The sequence below is a fragment of the Xenopus tropicalis genome, chromosome 6 (genome assembly GCF_000004195.4).
Source record: "Xenopus tropicalis strain Nigerian chromosome 6, UCB_Xtro_10.0, whole genome shotgun sequence".
Lineage (NCBI taxonomy): Eukaryota > Metazoa > Chordata > Amphibia > Anura > Pipidae > Xenopus > Xenopus tropicalis.
This window is the reverse complement of record NC_030682.2, coordinates 103,106,698-103,132,451: the sequence shown is the minus strand read 5'-3', so window position 1 is coordinate 103,132,451 and position 25,754 is coordinate 103,106,698. Positions and strand designations below refer to the sequence as shown.

The window sequence follows — 25,754 nt, the reverse complement described above, 5'->3', positions numbered from 1 at the left end:
AGGCATCATCTTTGATACGTGTCAGTTCATCAGAAAGTTGTCAGGAAAATTTTAATAAATTGCACTATACGTGGAACTGCTGGGAAATCTTCTGGATTCCCCAGGTCGATTTACAATTTATTTGCCCTTTGTTTTTTTTTGTTTTTTAATCACTGCTAGAAGTGAAGTCATGCAGCTCATTTACTCATTTTTCTTTGTAATCACATGAATAGATGCTTACCTATTTTTACAGTAAATATTAATTTCGTTTTTTTCCACAGAGAGATGGAATTTCATTAACGCTACTGAATGAATAACTGCTTTAGTTTTCCAGGAAACAGCACTGCTGTGTGATGAGCTATCAATGTGAGTCATATAGTACAGCAACCAAAATTCACTGATGTCTCACAAGATAATAAAACAAAGGGCCTCCGTATAGGAGTGAAAGTACAGAACTGCACATATATTTGAAATAAATCACTTGTTGGCAAGGCGGCTTCTTGGTCTCTGAATGTAAACTGTGGCTCTCGGTGTGAGAGGAGGCACTGGGGCTGTGTTTAAAGTGACACCTGGTGGCCAGTAAGGTAATTACCAGTCATTTTTGTTTTACGTGATCTAAAGAACATGAATATTCATTAATGTATTGACCAAAGGTGGAGTTTTTTAAAGGTAATATTTTCTTGGTATTTCTTTGGCTTTGTCCACATTATGATGGTCTTTCTATCAGTTAAATTGTTAAACGAAAGAAGTAGGAAGTTGGGTACCTATTTGACAATCTGCCCCTTTGATCTAACAGCCCAACTGGCAGATCTTTGGAAAGTTTAATTATACACCCTTATCTGATTGTTTAGCAGTTTGTTGAATACTGGCCGGCAAAATATGCCTTTGTGTTCCCACTTTTAGACAATGCAGCTTCATGATAATACTATTAAGAAAAAAATGTTTTGTTTTCCTTTTTTCTTTGTTTTATGAAGGTGTTCAAACCAACATATCATCATTATCCTAAATTGCAACCTGAGTGCTGTGGTTTTTTTTCTTTAGAAATGTTCCAAAAGCAGCGCTCCCAGACTTGACTGTAAGTTACCTGTAAAGTACTTGTGTCAGAGCTGTTGTCGGGTAGGGGGGCTGCTTTGTTGGTGAATCTACTAGAAAAACATGGAGCTTAAGCCTGAAGTAGACCAGTGCGCTATTACCCTTAAAGTCTCATTCTGGCTGGCCTGTAGCTCATCATCTTCCCCAGCTCATACAAGGTGAAACATAAGCTGCTGACTCCACCCATGTAGGTTGTTGTCTTATTTACCCTGTATGGGGGCTTATTGATGGCCTCTTGAAAATCAGCCAGATATCTGTTGGGCAGGTTTAAAAGCCCCGAGTTAGGCCCATATTGGCAATCTGTAGATTCTGGCAAATGCCAGAGGGGCTACTGTTAGATGCCAGTGAGAATCCCTATTTATTGGGCTAATGGGGGCTGTTCAGTATCAGTGCCTTAATAGTAGATACCAGACACCATGCACTGCATTAAACTTGATGGATAGGGATGGCCTTTTTATGTTATGATATCTTAATAATGGCTCAGAGCAATGTGTCTTGCAATATCTGCTCAATGGTAGGTCAAGAGCAATTTTTTATTTGCTACAGCAAAGCAAGACACAACTAGTCTGTCATATTTTTTTCTTAGTAGCACTAAGTTTTGCCCAAGAAATAGCTAATTATGTACCAAGTATCTTATCCCTGTATGACTGTTTGTGCCATGAGGTCACAATCCAGTTTCTCTTCATAATAATTGATAAGCTGGTAAACTAATTCATGCAGAATACACAATTGTGTTGATTTAAGGGCTCTGGTACACGGGGAGATTAGTCGCCCGCGGCAAAACTCGCGAGGCTTTTTCGGCGATTTCCCGAAATCGCCCCGCCGCGTCTGCCATCCCGCCGGCGACTTACATGTTCGCCGGTGGGATGGCAGAGGGAAGGCAACTCGGGGAGATTAGTCGCCCGCGAGCAGGGAGTTTTGCCGCGGGCGACTAATCTCCCCGTGTACCAGAGCCCTAAATGCTGTTTGTAATTGACTTTGTATCTACAGGTATACATGGTATTACTTCCAGGGCTTTCTTTGCATTTTGTGCCTACGCATGCCTCTGACTTGCACCTAATGAATTGCACACTAATGTGCCATTCTGGTGCTATAAGCAGAGTCTTACATTAAAAGATAACCAATGCAAACACTTATTTTGACAACTGATATTGGCATTGGTAAACTGGGGAATCCAGGATTGCTGGATTTGTGGATGCGCCTGATGCAATAAAAAGAAAATAGTAAAAGATGCTCTTGTTTAATCAGATCAGGTGTGGTGTTCATGCCATGACAAATGTGTGCCAATTATTTTTGGTGTAGGACTGTTCATCTGCTGGACACCATGTTTCAAAACACATGATACCACAAGATAAATGGAGGAATAGCTCACCACCAGGAAATTGTGCTCCACTATCCATAAACTTGCTACTGTTACTGACAAACCAAACTCAATAGGTCAGCAGGTGAATAAAATAATGCCATTTATTCTGTACAGAGAAACAGTTACTATTTAGGAACTAAGAAAGTTGGTTAGGGAAAGATACCAAAAAGGGCAGATACCCTGCTGCAAAAGTGCCTTTATTTACCACGTTTTGAGCAGCACAAGCTCTTTTTCAACATGTTGTGGTAAATAAAGGCACTTTTGCAGCAATATATCTACCCTTTTTGGTATCTTTCCCTAACCAACTTTCTTTGATTGCTGTGTATAGGAGCAAGGAAATAACATACCAGCTTTATTATTTTTACAGGGTAAAACACCAGCAAAGAGTATTTGGGAACACGTTGGTTGAATAATGTTCTTATTTGTTTAGTACTGTGTTTCTCTCACTTTTAATCGGTTTCCTTCCTGAAACTGCCTGCAGTTCCTCTGTTTCACAGATGAGAGTTACAGAGGAAGCGTTTGGGGCAGTAAGTGTGGGGGCTGCAAGGTGAGCAAAAGAAACAGGGCAAACTGTGTTACACATGGCAGGGGGAGCATATATGGGCGCATATAACCCAAACGTGACTCATTGATAAACTTACATGAACTGAAACCTGTACAAACCGAGGTCGAGGGGCATGAAAACTTTCCTATTTGGAAAAACAAGTTTTGTTGTTTATAAAAAAAAAAACATTAAAATGTTTTTTGGAGAATTTGAAAGCGATTGTGCTGGAGGGTTCTCACTAGGGGCCTTAATATGCCGTAGATCTGACCAATGCTGGCCGTGCATGAGAGAACACAGTAGAAGTGTTCCCCTGGGCAGAGGGACTGTAAGGGGCATGTGTGAGGGACTGTAAGGGGCATGTGTGAGGGACTGTAAGGGGCATGTGTGAGGGGCTGTAAGGGGCATGTGTGAGGGGCTGTAAGGGGCATGTGTGAGGGACTGTAAGGGGCATGTGTGAGGGACTGAAGGGGCATGTGTGAGGGGCTGTAAGGGGCATGTGTGAGGGACTGTAAGGGGCATGTGTGAGGGACTGTAAGGGGCATGTGTGAGGGGCTGTAAGGGGCATGTGTGAGGGACTGTAAGGGGCATGTGTGAGGGGCTGTAAGGGGCATGTGTGAGGGACTGTAAGGGGCATGTGTGAGGGACTGTAAGGGGCATGTGTGAGGGGCTGTAAGGGGCATGTGTGAGGGGCTGTAAGGGGCATGTGTGAGGGACTGTAAGGGGCATGTGTGAGGGGCTGTAAGGGGCATGTGTGAGGGGCTGTAAGGGGCATGTGTGAGGGGCTGTAAGGGGCATGTGTGAGGGGCTGTAAGGGGCATGTGTGAGGGACTGTAAGGGGCATGTGTGAGGGGCTGTAAGGGGCATGTGTGAGGGGCTGTAAGGGGCATGTGTGAGGGGCTGTAAGGGGCATGTGTGAGGGGCTGTAAGGGGCATGTGTGAGGGACTGTAAGGGGCATGTGTGAGGGGCTGTAAGGGGCATGTGTGAGGGGCTGTAAGGACCATGTGTGAGGGGCTGTAAGGGGCATGTGTGAGGGACTGTAAGGGGCATGTGTGAGGGGCTGTAAGGGGCATGTGTGAGGGGCTGTAAGGGGCATGTGTGAGGGACTGTAAGGGGCATGTGTGAGGGGCTGTAAGGGGCATGTGTGAGGGGCTGTAAGGGGCATGTGTGAGGGGCTGTAAGGGGCATGTGTGAGGGACTGTAAGGGGCATGTGTGAGGGGCTGTAAGGGGCATGTGTGAGGGGCTGTAAGGGGCATGTGTGAGGGGCTGTAAGGGGCATGTGTGAGGGACTGTAAGGGGCATGTGTGAGGGGCTGTAAGGGGCATGTGTGAGGGGCTGTAAGGACTGTAAGGAGCATGTGTGAGGGACTGCCAGCAGTTGGAGACTTTTGGCAATGAGAGAGTGAGAGAGAGAGGAGGGAGGGAAGGAGGGGTGGTGGCAACAAGCATCAGACGGAATCTTGACTAAAGTAGTGAGTAAAGTGTTTCGACTATGGAATGACGCACATTGTGCCCTGTAGCAGAAATGCGGAAGAATTAAAGGCCCCTGTGTGGCAGCGTCGCCCTGTGACAGGCAGCGGAAAGCAATGCGTTTGTGGGGAAGCGCTTTTGTGTCGCTCTCTCGGGTTTTTGTTCCGTGAGCTGTTAAAGCTGAAGTGGCTCGTTAGAGCGATCGCAGCCAGGAAAATCAGGAAAAACATTGGCAGATCTTCGCCGTGTTGTTTGGATGCTGGGAAATCTCAAGAAACAGAATGAATCCACCCCTGCGTGAGCTGCTGCTTCTCACGTTTGTTTTAAGCATTTCTCTGTGGTAAATATTGCTTGAACAGCTGATGCTTTGCTCCAGCCTGCCCGGGGATATGAGCCTGCGTTTCTCTTATCTCTCCGTACAACACAGTTTCCTGCCACACAGCCTCTAACTCTCTCCTGGCGGCAGATGATCATTAGCGTTTGGAGGATCCTCTCGGAGCCCCTGTATTTGCCCTCTTGCACCTGGGACCCACTCATAAGAAAACTAGGGGGGCAGAAAGAGCTTTCTGGTAACCGAGGACATCATAGAAGTGCGACCTCCAACCTGAGCTGGGATGCTTTAAGCGCTGAGAAGTTTCGGGGGTTCGGTTGCATACATGCCATTATCCACAGGACCTGATTATGTCCAGTGATCGCTTCGACAACACAACAGTGAAGGATGCTGGATTAAAAGATCTGTTTCTGGTAAAAGGTATTCAAGTTGGTGTGTGTGATGGTTGCAGTGCTGTCAGTTTGTGCCTCCCCTGTGCTGCCCATTGTCTGCATGGGGATTGTCTTTGTACTTTACACAAGCAGAACTGCTCTTTCATATGTGCAGTCAGAGCCTGAAGGAAATGAATAAATGTTCCTTTATGGGAAAGCTCAATGTTCTAGGCTGGCTGCCATAAAGTTCCCTGGCTCCATATTTGATATAAATCCCAGCTTGCTGTGTTGTTGGGGGTAGCGAGCCCATTTTATTCACTGTACCACTTATAAATGCACTTTATGAACAAAACATTTCCTGAGGACCCTTTTATTTCAGGCTTATGCTAAAACTGATGTTTGACTATAATTCTAAAGTTGCACTTGTGCACACAGACTGTCTGGCTCAGACACAGGGCTTGTGAGTCATGGAGCAGAGACAGAGTTTAATTAGAGGGTTAAACGTGAGCTAAACTTGAACTCTCTCACCAGCCCCATTTGTAGAGCACAATGCTCCCCTTATGCGCTTGCCTTGGGTGCAACACTCGTGTGGCCTGCATCACAAATTGCTTTGGACTTGTTTCCTCAGGTAATGCGAGGCTTGGCGTTGCTCAGGCGGTGACAGCACACATTCTACTGGTGTAAATGAGAAATGATATAACTCACTCCAAAGCAGATTATTTAGTATTGTTTTGCACTAACATTGCAGAAGTGTCAGCTGCAAGAACTACTGCTTGGCATCTGAGCACTGATCCAACATTTTGTAAAGGAAACAAGAGGTCATTGTACTTGTAGAGTATTCTGAAGTACATCTAGTCTTTATATGAACCACTTCAGGTTTCTTGATGCCCATCTTGTTTCCCAAATATACAAAATATCTCTTCAACAGAGTTTGTATAAAAAGTTTCCTATAACTTGTACCCCTGCCCAACCAATCCCCCCCTCCCCCACTCATTTGGCAGCACTTTTATTAATGAACTGTAATTGACTGCTGAGGAGACCTTTGGTCTTGCTGTTTTTATTACGTATTGTAGCTCATTCTTTCTCAGGGTGGGGTTTGATGGGATTTTATAAAACAAAATTGCCATACCTCAACGTGATGGAACGCTTTGATGTTTTAATGGTAATTCAGAGAACGGATATGACAGCCTCTTCACAGAATCCTCCCCCAAGCCCCAGAAAAAGCAAGTGCTTTTGGCAATGCTAGTGCCATTTTGTTCATGTGAACTCTGCGTTCTAGGAAAGACTGAGTGCACTGTACTTTTTTTTTGTATGTCTGCCCTGGGTTGACTGATAAGAGAAATACTCAAGTCACATGCCATTTTCTTGTTTTTGTTTCCTCTGGTTCCTTCCTGTAAATGGGCCTGTTTAAAAAAAGCCTCACAAACTGTATATGTGCCTATAGCTTGGGTATATTGATTTAATGGAAGATATTTTTCTTGCACTGTAGGTAGAAATAGTTGACTACTAGCTTAATAAATACCAAATGATTACATAATCTAAAAGCGGGGCTTGACCAGGGGGTTTCTTTTTATAGGTTTAACAAATGATTTACGGCACCAAATGGAACCTGTGGTATAAACTGGTGCTGGACAACTGCTTGTAGCTTGATCAGCTGTTGTTGAACTACAGCCCCCAGGAACAGCAGTCAAAATATGATGAGAGAAGGGGAACAACAACACATAGGAAGATTATTCTGTCTGTTGTTTTGTTGAACACACATGATTTTGCATAAATAATATTCAAAGTGAAAGCTTGAACTTGTACTGGCAATGTGCTGTTACAGTCCCCACCTACATCCCAACTTTATGCCAGTAATTTTTATGTTGATAATTAAATAGTCTTGAAGGTAATGGAGGTAATTTTCTGTAGTGACAAAATTGCAAGCGTGGGCCTTTTAGCTACTTTCATGTTCTTTTCTTAAAGTATTTTAGCTCTAAACTAGCAAATACATGCCTGTTCTCAGGAGTGCTACCACACACCCTAAGGACTCCTGCTTCTCTTAGATGCACCATTGTGCTACAATTACCACATTGGCCTCTGCCAGTTTGCAGGTTTAAGAGACATGATCCACATCTACATCAACACAGCTGACAATCATGGAATATGTCTGAGTCTCCCCTCAGAATTACAGCCAGTTAGCTGGAAACATTTGGCCCTCAGTTTTACAGCTATGTATCCTTAACAGGAAATGTTGTGTTGTAAAGAAGCTTTGTCTGAAAAGAATGTGTTTAATAGCTTTTCTCATATTTCATACATGCATAGCCAGCATTGTTTCTTACATACATCTTCCTCATATCTAGAACCAAAATTTGTCTTTTTTAATGGATATGCTGACAAGCATGACCACATCACTTTGGTTTTTAAGGATGTCCATAGGAGAAATAACAAGCTGTCTATAGGCCTTTTAGTTGGATAGAATTATAATGGGGAATTATCAGGCATCACTTAGTAAAAAGGTATGCCTTTCTAAAATGTAGCACAGGTTCTCAGTTTTCAGGGTTCTTTTTCTCTTTAAAATTGTTTTTTAACTTTAAGTTAATGACCTCAAATATAGTAAGGATATTGGATTCCTTATCCAGAATGCTTGGGACTTGGGGTTTTCTAGATAAGGGATCTTTCTGTAATTTGAATCTCCATACTTTGTCTACTGTGAAATCATTCAAACATTAAATAAACACAGCATTGTTTTACCACTAATCAGGATTAATTATATCTTCATTGGGATCAAGTACAAGGTACTGTTTTATTACTACAGAGAAAGGAAAGCAATTTTAAAATTTTTGAATTATTTGATTAAAATGGAGTCTATGGGAGATGGTCTTCCGATAATTCAGAGCTTTCTGGTTTTATCCTAAGCTAAAAAGCAGCACCCCATGTACTAATATTACATATAGATATTCTGATGAAGAAAGTGCATTATGACGCGTATATTGCTGAAAAATTAAAGAGAAAAAGTGAAACCGAATTGTACTTTTGTTCTCTGTGTAATCACTATGACCTTCTTTGCTCTTTTGTTTATTCTAATGTTAGATTTGGCAGAATATTGTGGTGTTGCCTCATACTGATTCTATTGCTGTTTCTTTATTCATAGAAATGTACAAAATGTTAATCTTTGATACTTCCATGAACCTTTTGTTCTTTTGGCAGTTATATCTTTTTTGTTATGTCTGGGATTGTCTGTTGGTTTTTATTAAGTACTAGGGCTTAAAAATTAACCAGAGTAAAAAATCTCTATGAGGACAGTAGCCAATAACAACTTCTACAATAACAAGCAATTTATTGCTGTTAGTCTCTAGTGTAAATTAGCTGCTCTATTGCAGTATCCTTGGATTAGTTCTCACTAGGGCACTATGTGAATGGAGTATGTATGTCCTTCTCATGGATGTTTTGATGATGGCCCTCTACTGTTGTACACAGCTGTCTAAACATATACTGGTGGGCAATATGATTTCTGGTGTATTTGGCCCTAGTAAACACATATTTATGGGCCTGTTTTAAAGAAATAAAAGCTATGGCAACTGCTGAGTGTGGTCACACAGAGCGGAGGTCGGCCTAAAAAGCTTTCGCTTTCATATTTTCCAGGCCGACTGCTGATCTGTTCCACTCTGTGTGCCCACACTCAGGCAGTTGCCATAGCCTTTAGTACAGGCACACAGAGGAGCATAGTGAAACGGATCCACTTATCTCAGCCTGGCAGAAAAGCGCAGGGTGGAGAGAAGCATTGGAACAGGGCTGATGTAAAATTGTTGCTACACATAGGCCAGACTTTACTGTTTCATCTGGTGCACATGGTGCACACTCATGGTGCACACAGCATTTATTTAGGGGAAAGTCGGGTGGTGGCTGTGTGTGCTTTTATGATTATTTCATATGCTAAGGATGATGGAGATTCAGAAGCAGTAGCAACTCAGGTTAAGCAGCAGATATATTTATATATATATAGCTAGAGAAAATGTCCTGCACTCTCAGGTCTTAGGTGAAAAAACACCTTTGTTCACCTAAGACCTGAGAGTGCGGGACATTTTCTCTAGCTATCTTGTCTGTATTCGATTGGACTGCAAGTGAAGAGCCATCAGGGGCTGCTTGTCTCAGATAGTTTTCATTTGTTAAACCCAGAAACAATTTTCATGGTTGTGTTGCTCCCTATACTGTTTACATGTTAATCTAACTCATGGGTGCAAAAGGTTGGAAACATCTGCAATAGAAAAAATAGTTTATACTCATCTTGTTCTTATAAAAACGTGTGCAAGGAATTCACCGAAATCGTTGATAAAACCATGTTTGGTTTAATGGTATAACAATAGGAGGAGCAGGCTGATGGTGGAATTATGTAAGGACCCACAATCCTCTACACTGCCAGATGCATATGGGAAGAAGGAAGCAGGGGAACGGTGGGGTGGTCACGGGGGCCATTATACTTTTACTGTGATCCCTATTTGGGATTTTGTGTGTTTAATGATGTTGTTTTACATTTACTTACAATGTGACTAGCATTTACTCTCTGGGGAATTAATAATGGTAGCCATGCATGCTGAGTGCAAAGTAAAGTGTTTCTTTAAATCAGAATATGGAACTGGAGCTATTTTCTTGGTCTAATAAAGGTTTCCTTTTAAGGGAACTGTTAGAACAGTTGGGAAGTGTATCTGATTTAATCTGCAATGACAAATGTAAAATGTATTGTCCTTGCTAAAATTTGAGGTACGCTAGGGAAATTGTACCTTTGCTGACAGGCAGAAAACGATAGAATAACTTTGGCTATCTCCTTGTTACAGCATATTCTGTCCATTTTCATTTTGGATGTATGAAAGTAGTCAGGATTGTAACTGCACAGAGGAATGAGTGACAAGTTCGGCCAAGATGAAGATGCAGATAACTCCATTAAATGATTCCAACTCTGCATGTGGCAGCATTAACTGTAAAGAAGGTGACAGATTCTGTATTTCAGCTTATCTGGAAAATGTCCTTCTCAGGGCTTGAGGTTACATGACAATCTAAAAGGGAAGATATACCAAGTTAATTAGAGAAGATTTATCTTCTATCTCATTTCCTTAAAGGAACAGTAACCCAAAAAAAGTATTTGAAGATAATTAAAATATAATGCACTGTCGCCTTGTACTGGTAAAAGCTTTGTATTTGCTTTAGAAGCACTACTATAGTTTTTATAAATAGGTTGCTGTGCAGCCATGGGGCTGTCCATTCAAGCTGGAAAAAAGAAAAAGAAACACACAGGTTCTATAGCAGATAAGCTCTGTAGAATGCAATAGTGATCTACAGAGCTTATTGGTTATCTGCTGTGTAATCTGTGTAATTTAGCCCAATATCAATTTGACCAGCTACCCCTATGGCTACATAGCAGCTTTGTTTCTATATCCCACTGACCACCCCACATGAATACAGGAGAGCCAGAGCTGCCACATGTAGAGCATGTCATGTCATGCAATAGGCATAGGGTAAGCTGCGCTAGTTTTAAGTCCAGCCAAATGAGAAAAAAATGAAAAATGTAACACCATTTCCCTTTGTCTCATTAGTTCTGTCAACACTATCTTGCAAATTGGGCAGGCTCACATTCTGCTAGTCTATGACTTGCATACCACGCTCACATTTCTTGTGGCTTTTCAGTAGCTGCGGGGTCTGCGTCTGGCATCTAGTGGAAGTGCTTTCAAAATAGGTTCATGCTTTTTTAAACTGCTGCTGTCCTCCTAGGGACAACCTCAGAGGCCAAAAGCCCTTCCCTGCCTGTTAATGCCAATGAATGAACTGGTAACGTTTTGCCTATGGCAGGCCCAGCCAGTTATATTTGGGGATTGCCATTTCCTGCCCATCACTGCCAGTGTATGCCGTTGCCATTGGTACAACTTAATGGTGTCTTGACTGCTGCCTGTACTGGCAGTCTGGAAACCGTGACATGGGGCCGCTGAAAGCTGCCGTAGACCTGGGGTTTCTATTCTTTTAGCCCCTGTGTGGGGTTGTTGGGCTTTTGTGTAGGAGAATGCTAAGCATGAGGAATAGGGTTTATAGCCCTGGTATAGCTAAGATACACCTATAAAAAACTAGAGGGCAGCATGCTGAACATACCTAATATAAGAATGCATCCCAGAATCTCATGACCTGTATAAAAGCATGGGGCTAATAATAAACAGAAGACATATAGAACATATATCACTAATATTCATTTTTGCTTCTCTCATTATTCAGAATGTAAAATAAAGAACTAAAGGCACAAGGCACAGATTTAGTCACTGTCAGGTGCATAGATTTGTACATGACAGTCAGAAAAAAAGGGAAGTAAAGTGCAAGCATGGGCAAGAAATGTGGCACTGTGCATCTTGCTTCCTTTTAGTAAATGAGCCCTCGGGCTCCTTTGGTAATCTAAAGTACCAAGCTTAAACGCCACAGACACATTTCAATATAAGAAATCCCATTCTAACTTCATCTGCATAAGGAAATAAAAGCAAGAGGCGAAAAGGTAGGTTAAGGCATAGTATTGTAATTACAAAATTCTGGGGGATCAGACAAGAATATGTGCATAGCAGGGCACATACAGGGTGATTTATCAACTCTGGAAATCTGCGCTACCTGCAAGTGACAAATTGCATGATATACCTTTGTATTTGAAACAATCAGAGCAGTTTAAAAAAAAAAACCCAAAAAAAAAACTTTAATTAGGTACTGTAATCGTGTACATTTCCTTCCATGAAAACTTGCTTGGTGTGTTTACTCATGGCGATTCATTGGGTGTGCCAATGTGCAGTAGAATAGGCACCCCCTTGTCAAGTCAATTGCTAATATTTCTCCCAGCCTAGTGTTCCTTTTAGAAAAGATAATTACATACTGGGGAAAATGTAATCCAGTGGTTTGCCCCCAGATCTTATCAAACGTACCTTTGCTAGATGCATTGCTCTGCATTGGTTTTTTTTCTAAAAGGAAACCTGGCCTCTGTATGACCAAACCAATATTTATTTTTATATAATCATTATAGATAACTTTTATGGCTTCTAATACAAGGCTGAAGAAGAAGCATTTATGTACAGTACTAGATAATAAACCTCTTCCCATGAATACTGCAGAAACAGCTTTTGTGTGCGTTTGCCCTCATGTGCAGGATAAAGCCTGCCGCTGCAAACAGACTCCCCCAAATATTAGAATGTTGAAATGAACATTTGGCCCTGTGTTTCACATTAGTACAACTCATTCCTATTAACTAAATATTTATTATCTTGGTTATTCATGGGAAAGCAAGGTTCTATTTATATGCAAAAAATGGGAAACATAGTTTATTTGTTAGTCTAAATACCTATTGAAAATATTTTTTTCTTTCGTTGCAGCTGAACTGGAGTTTGTCCAGATCATCATCATAATTGTGGTTATAACAGTAATGGTGGTAGTGATTATCTGCCTTCTTAACCACTACAAAATCTCTTCGTGGTCCTTCATTACCCGCCAAAGCCAAAGTAGAAGACAGGAAGAAGTCTTGCAGCCGGTGAGTTGCTTACAATACTGTGTATCCCTGAGATTTTCTAATTTGAAATCACTTGAAAACTCTTCAAATATGTTAAATGCTGCAGAACATGTCTTTTAAGAGATGGGCCTTGTTCATATTAGCGCCTTGTGCTGACATTTAAAATTCAAATTAACTTAAGGGAAAAGCCAAAATACTAAAATATTGTTGCATATGGGACACGTATACTGCATTGTTTATAGTTAATGACTGTAATTGACTCTCTACTTCACTCTATGGAGCAAAGAGTCATTTCACTCTGACTAAGTAATGGTAATACATAAATGCCAAAGGCTATTTTATGCGGACTTTGTATATTTTTATATTGATATAAATTAAATCTTTTTCACTTTTATACTATTTTTAGGAACAGAAGTTTTAGCTGCATCTCAGCTTTAGTAAAACATGCACTATCCTTTTGCATAAAAACATCTGTTATACTGTGTCAGTTACTGTACTTTTGTGTTACATATAATGATGGAGTGGGACCTTCTTGAAGCACTTGCAGTATGAAACCACAATGGCTGCATCTTACTGCACCCCTACCAGGTTGGCTCAACAGACTTACAGACTTTTGGTCTTACACATGGTTTAACCAAACAGTAGGCTGTGCTTTTTTGCAAGTAACTAGAAAGGCTGCAGGTCACATGGTACCATTGCTTTAAACTATTGACTTTTCACATCAAAGGGGTGGTTAACTTTTAAGTTAACTTTTAGTATGTTAGGGCTGTGACAGACAGGGAGATTAGTCGCGGACGACTAATCTCCCCGAAATGCAATACCACTGGCTAGAATGTAAATCGATGGTGGGATGGCATACAAGGCGCCAAAATCGACGGTTTCCTCTCAAGGCAACTTCAGCGATTTCGGCAAATAGCCGTGTGACGTATGCCATCCCACCAGTGATTAACATTCTAGCCGGTGGGATGGCATTTCAGGGAGATATCTGTCACAGCCCTTATAGAACTGTCTATTCTAAGCAACTTTTCAACTGGTCTTCATTATTTATTTCTCATAGTTTTAGATCTATTTTCCTTTTTCTTCTAACTCTTTGCAGCTTTCAAATGGGGGTCACTGACCCCAGCAGACAAAAAACTATTGCTCGGTGAGGCTGCTGTTTTATTTTTATTGTTATAGCTTATTTTTCTATTCAGGTCCTCTCCTATTGATTTACCATCCTCTCATTCAAACTACTCCCTGGTCGCTAAGGTCATTTGGACACTAGCAACCAGATAGCTGCTGAAACTCCAAACTGCAGCGCTCCTGAATAAAAAGTGAAATAACTGAAAAAGTACAAATAATAAAAAATGAAGACCAATTGCAAATTGTCTCAGAATATTACTCTCTACACCATGCAAGTGTATATAGACTGTAAAATAGATCTTATTTATGACAATGCTGATCAAAAGTATGTTTAAAAAACAGTATACAAGAGAAGTATATACAGTGGCTTGCAAAAGTATTCGGCCGCCTTGAACTTTTCCACATTTTGTCACATTACAGCCACAAACATGAATCAATTTTATTGGAATTCCATGTGAAAGACCAATACAAAGTGGTGTACACGTGAGAAGTGGAACGAAAATCATACATGATTCCAAACATTTTTTACAAATAAATAACTGCAAAGTGGGGTGTGCGTAATTATTCATCCCCCTGAGTCAATACTTTGTAGAATCACCTTTTGCTGCAATTACAGCTGCCAGTCTTTTAGGGTATGTCTCTACCAGCTTTGCACATCTAGAGACTGAAATCCTTGCCCATTCTTCTTTGCAAAACAGCTCCAGCTCAGTCAGATTAGATGGACAGCGTTTGTGAACAGCAGTTTTCAGATCTTGCCACAGATTCTCGATTGGATTTAGATCTGGACTTTGACTGGGCCATTCTAACACATGGATATGTTTTGTTTTAAACCATTCCATTGTTGCCCTGGCTTTATGTTTAGGTTCGTTGTCCTGCTGGAAAGTGAACCTCCGCCCCAGTCTCAAGTCTTTTGCAGACTCCAAGAGGTTTTCTTCCAAGATTGCCCTGTATTTGGCTCCATCCATCTTCCCATCAACTCTGACCAGCTTCCCTGTCCCTGCTAAAGAGAAGCACCCCCAGAGCATGATGCTGCCACCACCACGTGTTCAGAGTGATGTGCAGTGTTAGTTTTCCGCCACACATAGCGTTTTGCATTTTGGCCAAAAAGTTCCATTTTGGTCTCATCTGACCAGAGCACCTTCTTCCACATGTTTGCTGTGTCCCCCACATGGCTTGTGGCAAACTGCAAACGGGACTTCTTATGGTTTTCTGTTAACAATGGCTTTCTTCTTGCCACTCTTCCATTAAGGCCAACTTTGTGCAGTGCACGACTAATAGTTGTCCTATGGACAGATTCCCCCACCTGAGCTGTAGATCTCTGCAGCTCGTCCAGAGTCACCATGGGCCTCTTGGCTGCATTTCTGATCAGCGCTCTCCTTGTTCGGCCTGTGAGTTTAGGTGGACGGCCTTGTCTTGGTAGGTTTACAGTTGTGCCATACTCCTTCCATTTCTGAATGATCGCTTGAACAGTGCTCCGTGGGATGTTCAAGGCTTTAGAAATCTTTTTGTAGCCTAAGCCTGCTTTAAATTTCTCAATAACTTTATCCCTGACCTGTCTGGTGTGTTCTTTGGACTTCATGGTGTTGTTGCTCCCAATATTCTCTTAGACAACCTCTGAGGCCGTCACAGAGCAGCTGTATTTGTACTGACATTAGATTACACACAGGTGCACTCTATTTAGTCATTAGCACTCATCAGGCAATGTCTATGGGCAACTGACTGCACTCAGACCAAAGGGGGCTGAATAATTACGCACACCCCCTTTGCAGTTATTTATTTCTAAAAAATGTTTGGAATCATGTATGATTTTCGTTCCACTTCTCACGTGTACACCACTTTGTATTGGTCTTTCACGTGGAATTCCAATAAAATTGATTCATGTTTGTGGCTGTAATGTGACAAAATGTGGAAAAGTTCAAGGGGGCCGAATACTTTTGCAAGCCACTATAAAAGTGATTAAATAATCTGTGTGGATTGAAATGCTATTTAAATAGGTATAACTTCTGCCTCCTGTATATAATGTAGTACTAAATGAGTGCCACTATGCCAGGGGATGGAATATTTTAATGGCCATCATGTTTCGAACTGTTAAGGTTGGAGTAAATATGAATTTTTATGGCTGACACTTTTGCTTCTGCAAACAAATATGTCTAGTGTTTTGAAAAAAAAGTCCCCAGAAAAACTTATATTTTTGGAAAACACACTATAATAATTAATAATATATAGAGGTACCGGAACCCTTATCCGGAAACCCATTATCCAAGTTCCGAATTACGGAAGAGCCAACTCCTATAGACTCCGTTTTAATCAAATAATTCACATTTCCTTTTTCTCTCTAATAAAACAGTACCTTGTACTTCCAACTAAGATATAATTAATCTTTTTTGCAGTCAAAATAATCCTATTTGGTTTAATTACTGTTAAAATAATTTTATTAGCAGACTTAAGGTAGGAGATCCGAATTACGGAAAGACCCCTTATCTGGAAAACCCCAGGTCCCGAGTATTTTGGATAACATGTCCCATACCTGTAATACATATTGGTAGGGTTGCCACCTTTTCTGGAAAAAAATACTGGTCATCCTATAGTTTTATTTTTCTTCCCTATTAATAACATTGTCATAAAGCATAATTTTTACTGGTCAGGCCTGTAAAATACTGGCCAGGTGGTAACCCTACATATTGGTAAAGATGTTGTTTAGTAGACCAAATTACGGAAAGATCCCTTATATGGAAAGCCCCAAGTCCCAGGTCTGCAAGTTTACTATGCAGAGCCATCCTATCAAATGTCTTATACATTGACACTTATATTTTTTTTCACCATCATGTTTTCTAGGCAGGCTCTTTCCCTACTTTTTAGTAGTATTAAAAGTAACCATTCTGGCAGGAACTGTCAGTTCACTGAGTCACTGTGTGTACAATGCATTCTGTAGTACTGTATAAACAAACATTAATACATGCGCATTCATTACAACATTTGCTAATGAGCAGGGCAAGGTCATGTCCTTAAAATCATGTGCAATGAAATGGCTTTGATAGTTTTCAGTAGTGTTGTTTAGAAGCGCAAATCCAGCCCTGCAAAGCAATAGTTAGTATTGTTTGGTTGGGCCTAAGGTCCTAGGAATTCCCTTTATTTCCTGAGCCCAACTAATCCAGAGGGATTTTTTGAGAATGCCCCTGTAGGCTGCGATAAGATCTCCAGAATAAGAAACAGATGCAGGGCATGTCTGATATTTACCTCAGCTTACCCAAAATATATGCTTGTTCCAACTTTTTTTTAAGTTAATTGAAGAGTTTCTTTTGTCTTGGTCTGACAGTATAATGAGCAATAGGCAATCTTCTCTTGACAGGGCTCTTCCAGAGCTGCTCCTGGCACTGAGGTTCCATTTTGCTGCTCTGTGATGGGAGGCATGTGTCAGGCATGACCCACACAGCGGAGTGAAGAGCTAGCTTTGTACTGTGGGCTTAAGGCAAGGAATAGCTGCAAGAGCCAGTCAGCTTTCATTAGGGGGTTGAGGTGCTGTAGGGCTCCATTTCTGGTGGAAGGCATTTCTCTCTTTTTGATAGTTTTTTTCAGATTTACCAGCCATTTCAGGACAAATCCTTCAGTCGCAGAATACATATTTAAATCTTCTATTAAATTTCTTATTTTTGTTTATTCAAACAATATTGTATTGAAATCAGCAAAACTAAATTTTAACTGCTTTTGTTATGCTAGATTTAACTGCACTTTGAGACATATTCAGTTCTGACACCAACGTTGCCCTGTAAAAGTGGTATTTTTCTCATATGTAGTTACATAGTAAGTTAGGTTGAAAAAATACATACATCCATCAAGTTCAACCTTAATGCCTACAGTGGATATAAAAAGTCTATACACCCTTGATAAAATGTAAGGTTCCTGTGCTGTACAAAAATGAGACAAAGATAAATAATTTCAGAACTTTTTCCACCTTTAATGTCACCTATAAACTGTACCACTCAATTGAAAAACAAACTGAGATCTTTTAGGTGGAGGGAAGAAAACCAAAAAAACTAAAATAATGTGGTTGCATAAGTGTGCACACCTTTAAACTAATACTTTGTTGAAGCACCTTTTCATTTTATTACAGCACTCAGTCTTTTTGGGGATGAGTCTATTAGCATGGCACATTTTGACTTTGCAAGATTTGCCAACTCTTCTTTGCAGAAACACTCCAAAACTGTCAGATTGCGAGGGCATCTCCTGTGCACAGCCCTCTTCAGATCACCCCACAGATTTTCAATCAGATTCAGGTCTGGGCTCTGGCTGGGCTATTCCAAAACTTTCATCTTCTTCCGGTGAAGCCATTCCCTTGTTGATTTGGATGTATGCTTTGGGTCGCTGTCATGCTGAAAGATGAATTTCCTCCTCATGTTCAGCTTTCTAGCACAAGCCTGAAGGTTTTGTGCCAATATTGACTGCTATTTGGAACTGTTCATAATTCCCTCTATCTTAACTAAGGCCCCAGGTCCAGCTGAAGGAAAACAGCCCCAAAGCATGGTGCTGCCACCACCATGCTTCACTGTGGGTATGGTGTTCTTTTGGTGATGTGCAGTATTGTTTTTAGCATTTAGTAGAATGGGCCTTTTCTGTGTCCCTGTGAGGGAGGGGGCTTGCTTAAGTTTAGTACATTCTCTTACTCATCTGGAGCCTCATGGTTGCCAGTAAATACTGAAGTTGCGAGACTTCCTCAGTGTGTCCCATTTGGTTGCTTTTCTCAGGGCAGTTTTAGCAATGCCACAAATATCACTGGATTCTTCCATTTAAATACAAAGGTGCTTAACAAACAGTGTTGGTAATTTATTGATACAAAACAGCATCTTTCAGTTGTTTCCAGTGGCTTTATTCATGCCATTAAATACTTATTTCATCTACTATTTCATATCTTAGTAATGGAAAAAGTGGTTTAGTGAATAATATGGCTTCTTTTAGAAAAATACAATTTTGTATTTTGTTACTTCAGTGTTTAAGCCATGCATGATACAAACAACGAGAAGCATGAAAAATGTTCTCTTTATGGAAAAAAGCATAAAATGTCTCTCTTTGTTTCACTTGGGATGTCACTTTAATAATAATAATAGATATAGAGATAATACATAAATATTATAAAGATATATAAATAATAGAGAAATGTTTTAATCAGCTGGATGAGTTCTACTTATATATGTTTTGCGGGCTACTAAACTCCCCGATATGACATCCCACCGGCGAAAATGTAAATTGCCGGTGGGATGGCATATGAGCGCCACGATTTGCGGAAATCGCCAAAGTTGCCTCAAGAGGCAACTTTGGCGATCGTGCCGCTGTGTATGCCATCCCACTGAAGATTTACATTTTCGCTGGTGGGATGTCATATCGGGGAGTTTATATATAAAGAAGCAGAGAGCCGCACACACAGGGACTTTGCAAAAAGATAAAGCATTTATTGAAAAAAAATCCAAAAGGTCTCACGCTGTCTCAATTTGATGAAACGGTCACCTCCCCTAATGTCATTCCATGTCATTCCCTGATTCGCTCTGTTGAGGGCAGATCTTGTTACACATCACCTATTCGTTCACATGCACTATGTTTGTCCTTTCACTTCCGGGTTGGCGAATAAGCACGTGTGTAGCACGCGAAACGCATTGAGCTATTGTTACTGCCTCCATTACTCCTGAACAGTGTAACTAGACTGCATTGTGCAGGGTTCTTTGTCTTAATAAACTGTATTACACTATCCATGTTCTCTTCTTTTCTATTTAACCCATTGATAATCGGGCAATGACTGCAATCAATATTTGATCTGGGTTTCTATGGGCTTTATCCTACATACATCTGGTGAGCATTTGAATTGACAGATTGTGTGTACACTGATATATAATATTTTGCCACTTTGCACGTTTGGTGCTGTTGGTATTTTACGTACTTCACTAGATTGCGTTCTATTTGTTTTATTTTACATGCGCTTCCACGATTACTATTGAGCAAGCTTCCATTTTAAGTAGCTTTCTGCTGCAATTCTAGCAGTTATAGCTCCGAACACACATTCCTAAGGGAGGGAGTTCTTAGCATTCTTATGGGAGTGGGGAGCAGGAGAGGGGAGAGAGAACTGCAGACTCTGGCCACAGGAATTAAGGCTGTTTCTAAGTGAGGAAGTCAGACACTGGAACATCATCATGTTTACAAAAAAAGAGACAAGTAATCCTGTGTTTCTTTTGATAGAGGACTCAGTGCAGCATTACTGTAAATGCTTATGGCTGTATTTACATGGACCTTTCTGATAAAGCATACGTAGATTTTACTTTTCCTTCTGCTTTAAGAATATCTATGGATTGGATACTAAAGATAGCAATGTTTTACATTGTAATTTTATGTATTTTATGGCTGGGAGGGAGTCATATTGAGGTTGGGGTTTCCAAAAAAAATGCCTTGACCGCCCTTTAGTAAAACTGTCCCTTCTTGGTTCTACTGGCATGGCTTTCCTTTTCTTAGCCCTGGGTATACTGACACATGCACAGTGTGCTGTCCCTTACTTGCATGCCTCTAACATGCACTCAAGGTACAAGGTAGGTCCAGTAAAAACAGGAATCGCTAACTGCTACTTCCTACAGCCAACAGCAAGCCACTGTCTAGCTTCTATCCACAGCAAGTCCAGCTTGTACAAAACAAAAAGAAAGTTCTAGATTGATTTCTGCATCACTGTATCGTGGGCAATTTGGTTTGTCAGAGAGACCTATTCTGTGTACTGGTATTGGTGATAATATGACCTGTGCAGGAGTCTAGGAAGCCATGCCCTGGAAATGCCCTTCTGACAGTGTTTACTAATTTCCCTATGCTATAGTGAGTTGCTGTGTGGTGATGTTTGGGAATGTGTCTGACCATACCTCATGTTACTTTGCTATGCTGACATTTCATGTAATAGTGAATACCACTGAGACAGTAAGATGGCTCATCAGTGTGAGTCACAATTGCCTTACTGTAAAGGTTCTGCCCTTACTTCTTCAGACCTGGCAGTCTATTCCCACTACAATTTCTTCATTTATACTGGAATTCAAATTATGCTTGACATAGACACATAACCCTCCCTCCATTTTATTTGACACGGATCCATTCTCAGAAGGTAAATAACAGTAGAAAGTTACAGGAATGTATGGTATTTTGTACTTCCCAATAGGCATGTATTCCTTTATGGCAAACAAAACGATAAACATTGTTTCTAAATGATTATATCTTGTTTGAAATTGGTTACACAACTGTAAAGTATTTTAAGATTTATCTACAAAGCTAAGCCCCCTGTTTCTATTCCTAATGTATGTTATATGGCAAAATGCATTCTCTAAGATCTGTGTTTGACTTCATAACCTATGGTGCCATCTACTGGATAATGCTAACTACTGCACCTTTTTATTGCACAGTATGAATCATTCTGCTGAAGGGCAAACATCACAATATTTGCCTTCAGTCATTCACAAATGGGTGAGATTTTTGTTCCTTCTGATGCTTTGAGAATAAGGGCTACTGGCCATCAGTCATTGTGATATGGCTCAGTGACCAGGGTTATGACTGCAACAATGTAACACACGTTAAATATTAATCATGTATGTTCTTGATATATTTCCATTTTTAGAACTCATGTTAATTAATTAATTATTCTTGATATTGTTTTAAAATGTATTAATAAAACATATGCTAGCCAGTTATCACTAAGACAAACCTACCGTTCATGCAAGAACTGCTGCAATTTTCAGCAGTGGCTAAAACATGGTGACTGGAATGACATTAAGGTTGCATCTATGAAAACTGCACTGCATGATGCAGGCAAACGCTTTACTCACCAACTGTTGAAAAATAAGGACCCTTATAAGGACTTATGTAGAGAAGCACCTGCAGGTCCAGGATTAAATTAGAAATACTTGTGGCATTTCAAGTACAAATAGGCCTAAACAGCCCCCCCTCCCTCTGGCCCAATAAAGAGTTACTGTCTATGACATCTTACAGCAGCCCCTCTGGTATTTGCCAGAATGTACTGGTTGCCAGTCCAGGGATGCCTGCCTGTCACTGCATATAAAATAATGCTCTCTGCAAGGCTGCACCCAAGTTATTAATGAGCAATACTTTCCATTATCCTAAAATCCTAATGTCATTATTAACGCCTACATGATTTGCTTCCTTATAAAGCAAATGGCATATGTATAGTTGAACATGGCACTCTGGATTGCCACCTACTGGGATAATTGAAATCAGAAAGAATGGCAAGGTTTGCTTGTCATTGGTATAGTTCATTATCATCATAGTACCTGTCATTATGTCCCTGAATATTACATGATGTTATCCAGCTACCCTTTCTTCTTCATCTAATTCTTCTTCTATTTTATTTTTCAATAAAACTGAAATCTTTACTGTGGCATTACTCAGGATAATACATTTTTTATTATAGTGCACATTAACACTGCATTGGTTATTCAGCTCTTGTATTGTTTTTTTATTTAAACTGTGTAGATCCATGAGTGTTGACTTACTTATCACAGAGATCTAGATTATGCGAGGTTTCGTAAAGGAATTGTGAAGATTTCACAACCATAGTGTGTCCCTTTTCCCTACTCTTGTCTGTTGCCTAGCTCTACAGTAATGCTGGATAGTTAGGGTACACCTTATCCCTTTGCTGCAGGGTTATAAGAGACTTTCCCTTAAGGTGGATCAGTGTACCACCCCTATCTTGTGTGGCAGACAAAAAGGTTACCGTATATATCTTCTACATAACAATGTTAAGTGACTTCCATAAAATTGCCTACATTATGTGGGTAGCAGTGAAGTGAGCCACAATGCACATAATGCACCTACATAATACATAATAGCATATTTATAAAAGTGACCAAATCTACCAGAATACCAGAGTGCTACAGTTGTATCATTCAATAGAAACTAGGCACCAGTCTCTCATATTAGTTCTTTGGTGGGCAGTCAGTTGAGTAAAGCATCTTTATGTAAACAGATAATGTATATATCTTATGAATCTTTACTAGGATCTGGCATTTATATCTTAAATATTATTCATTTTTAAAAATTCGTAGCCAACATAACATATTTTTATTACAGGTATGGGACCTGAGCTTGTCCAGATAAGGGGCCTTTCTGTAATTCAAGTCTCCATACTTTAAAATACAAAAATCATTTAAATATTAAACTCAATAGGATTGTTTTGCCTCCAATAAGGATTAATTATATCTTAGTTGGGAACAAGTACTGGGTACTGATTTATTATTACAGAGAAAAGGGAATCATTTGTAAAAATTAGAATTATTTTATTCAAATGTAGTCTATAGAAACAGCCTTCTCATAATTTGGAGCTTTCTGGATAATTGGTTTTCAGATAACAAATCCTGTACCTGTATTTTAATTTTTCTGCTATTCCATTTAAAAATGTAATATTTTGATCCCCAAGTTCAGTGCTTAAATGAGAACTTTTCAAGATGCTGACCCCCTGTGACAAGTTTGAAGTCCTGGATCATTGCTGCTATTGAGATGCTAAAAATTTAGGCTTGTGCAGTCAGTTCAGTATATAAAATATGGCATTTTGCCATATTCATTTTTAGGGTTTATTTCTCCTTTAACTGTTTAGGTTAAATGCATATTCATTATTTTAACATCAAATATTGCTTTAATAATTGTAATAAAAATATAACCCTTAATTTCGCTTTACTAAATGAACATTGTCACTCTGACATCACTGGCTCTTTCAGAATTTTTCAGGGTTTAATGGCTCCAAGTTTGGCTAAAACCAACAGCAGCATTCCTTATGTTACATCATGTTAACTAGGCTCCGAGCCATTGATATATGAGCCGCTACGGAGCTGCCTTAGGAAGGTGCCAATGACACAGGTGCTAAGTTTGGTGCACAGCAAGCAATAACTGTTGCTTTCCAAAGAATGATGTAAGTGTAAGTGAATGTTTGTTTGTTTTGCTCTCCTAGGAAGCCTGTTTGTGGCCATCGGACAACTTGGTGGCGCGACAAGGAGCTTCAGAGGTATGGATATTTCATCTGGTTTCTGTCTAGTATTTTATACCTCTAACATCTAAGATGTAACACAACGTGAGTGTATTGGCTCTATGTCATAACAGGGGTCATTATAATGACTTTTCTAATCCCGAGCCTTGCCCATACAGTGGTATAATGTGCCCTGGCTGCATCTGCCTGCACTATCACCCCCCACCTTATGACTAGGCAGGGTTTGTATATAAATATATATACAGACATGGTAGAGACATCTCATCAACAACAAGAAGTTCTGAGGCTGCTGAATATTTAGATATTAATTTCTTTCCCAATTAGCATTCATATAATTTGCATGATTTGAACATATCTGTACATCTTCACCAACACATGAAGGAAAAAGGGCTAGGAATCTGACTGTTTGTGGATTTTATTATAAATACTTATAATACTTGTATTTGTTCAGTAATAAAAGTGCATTGAAAGTGTATTCAAAAACACGATTTTATTGGATTATTGTTTTATATTATATGATTTCCAGCACTTACTGTTCATTGGGTTTGGCTGGGTGGAGTGCTTTACATGGTCCCTCCCATTTAGTGATATAATCACACACAGCCTGCCTCTCTGGAAGCTGATCGTCCGTCCATCCATCCCATCCAGGACATCATCACAACAGAGCCAAACAGAGTGTACGTCATAAAATGGAAGAGGACTTAAGTTGGGAAGCAGTGGGTTAAAAAATGTCATACCCAACCAACATGCACCCCTACCAGCCCCTAACTGCAGCTCTGGATAATGGGATTATGCCATAAATAGTGCAACACTTGCTAGAAGTATTGTAACCCTTAGCAACTAATCAGCAAAAAATATTTATATCATGTAAAGAGTTTCTCTTTATAATACCTGAGAGACATAACTGAGGTACATGTAGTGACAGGAGTTAAAGTTTCCTCTAATCCAGTACCTTGTAGCAGCCAATTAGATGCTTATTTAATGATTATTATTGTTTATTCTAGGCCAGTAAAATCTGATTGTTGATTGGTTGCTATGGGTTACTTGGCCATGGAAATGTTTCACCCTCTTACTACATTAATGTTTATATGCAATTACTGCCAGTGTTTGGCATCCTACAATCTATTTAAAGGCCAATGGCCTTTATACATGTCATGGGACTCTGATGTTTATTCCTGTTAAGACCTGTGAGCACTGGATGGGTTTAGCAGGCCTAAAACATAACCAGAGATGCATATTGTCTAGTATAGTGATCCCCAACACATTGCTCTCCAACCTCTTGGATGTTGCTCCCAGTGGCCTCAAAACAGGTGCTTATTTTTGAATTCCTGAGGCAAGTTTTAATTGCATAAAAATCAGGTGTACAGACAAAGAGAACCTCCTGTAGGCTGCCAGCCCACAGGGGATGTTAAATAGCCAATCATAGCTCTTATTTGGCACCTCTGGAACTTTTTTCATGCTTGTGTTGCGCTAATAATAAAAAACACTTTTTCCATTTGAATGTGGCTCACAGGTATAAAAGGTTGGGGATCCCTGATAAAGTACTTCCTATGTATAAAACACACACTGTATATGATTTAAAGCACAGCAATATACAGGTATGAGACCTTTCCATAATTTGGATCTCCATACCGTAAGTATAGTAAAAAATGATTTAAACATTACTTACAACCAATAGGATGGTTTTGCCTCCAATAAGGATTAGTTATATAGTTGGGTACAAGATAATGTTTTGTTATTAGAGACAAGAAGGATATCATTTGTAAAAATTTGAATTATTTGATTAAAATGGAGTCTATGGGAGCCTGTAATTCAGAGCTTTCTGGATAATGGGTTTCCTGATAACAGATCCCATACCTGTAGTACCATATTGCACAGTATCTGCCATTGCTGTCAAGAAACTGGGATGCACAGTTGCATGTAGCATCTTCTGGTATTTGCCTTATGCCAGTTTGTGACTGTAAATAGAACTGCCTT

At 40.1% G+C, this 25,754-nt stretch overlaps 1 protein-coding gene across 6 annotated transcripts in view; it reads left to right on the top strand.

The window, feature by feature from the left end:
* ldlrad4 (low density lipoprotein receptor class A domain containing 4) overlaps positions 1-25,754 on the top strand; it is a 242,598-nt gene that overhangs the window by 210,424 nt on the left and 6,420 nt on the right. For 4 of the 6 annotated variants that reach the window (XM_004915257.4, XM_018095031.2, XM_004915258.4 and 1 more), the window contains 2 exons: positions 12,516-12,670; positions 23,742-23,795. In XM_004915257.4, coding sequence (XP_004915314.1) covers positions 12,516-12,670; positions 23,742-23,795 — 209 coding nt within the window. Of the gene's footprint in view, positions 1-4,321; positions 5,198-12,515; positions 12,671-23,741; positions 23,796-25,754 lie in introns of those variants that run through there. The other 2 variants (XM_002936074.5, XM_004915260.4) reach the window with 2 other exon arrangements.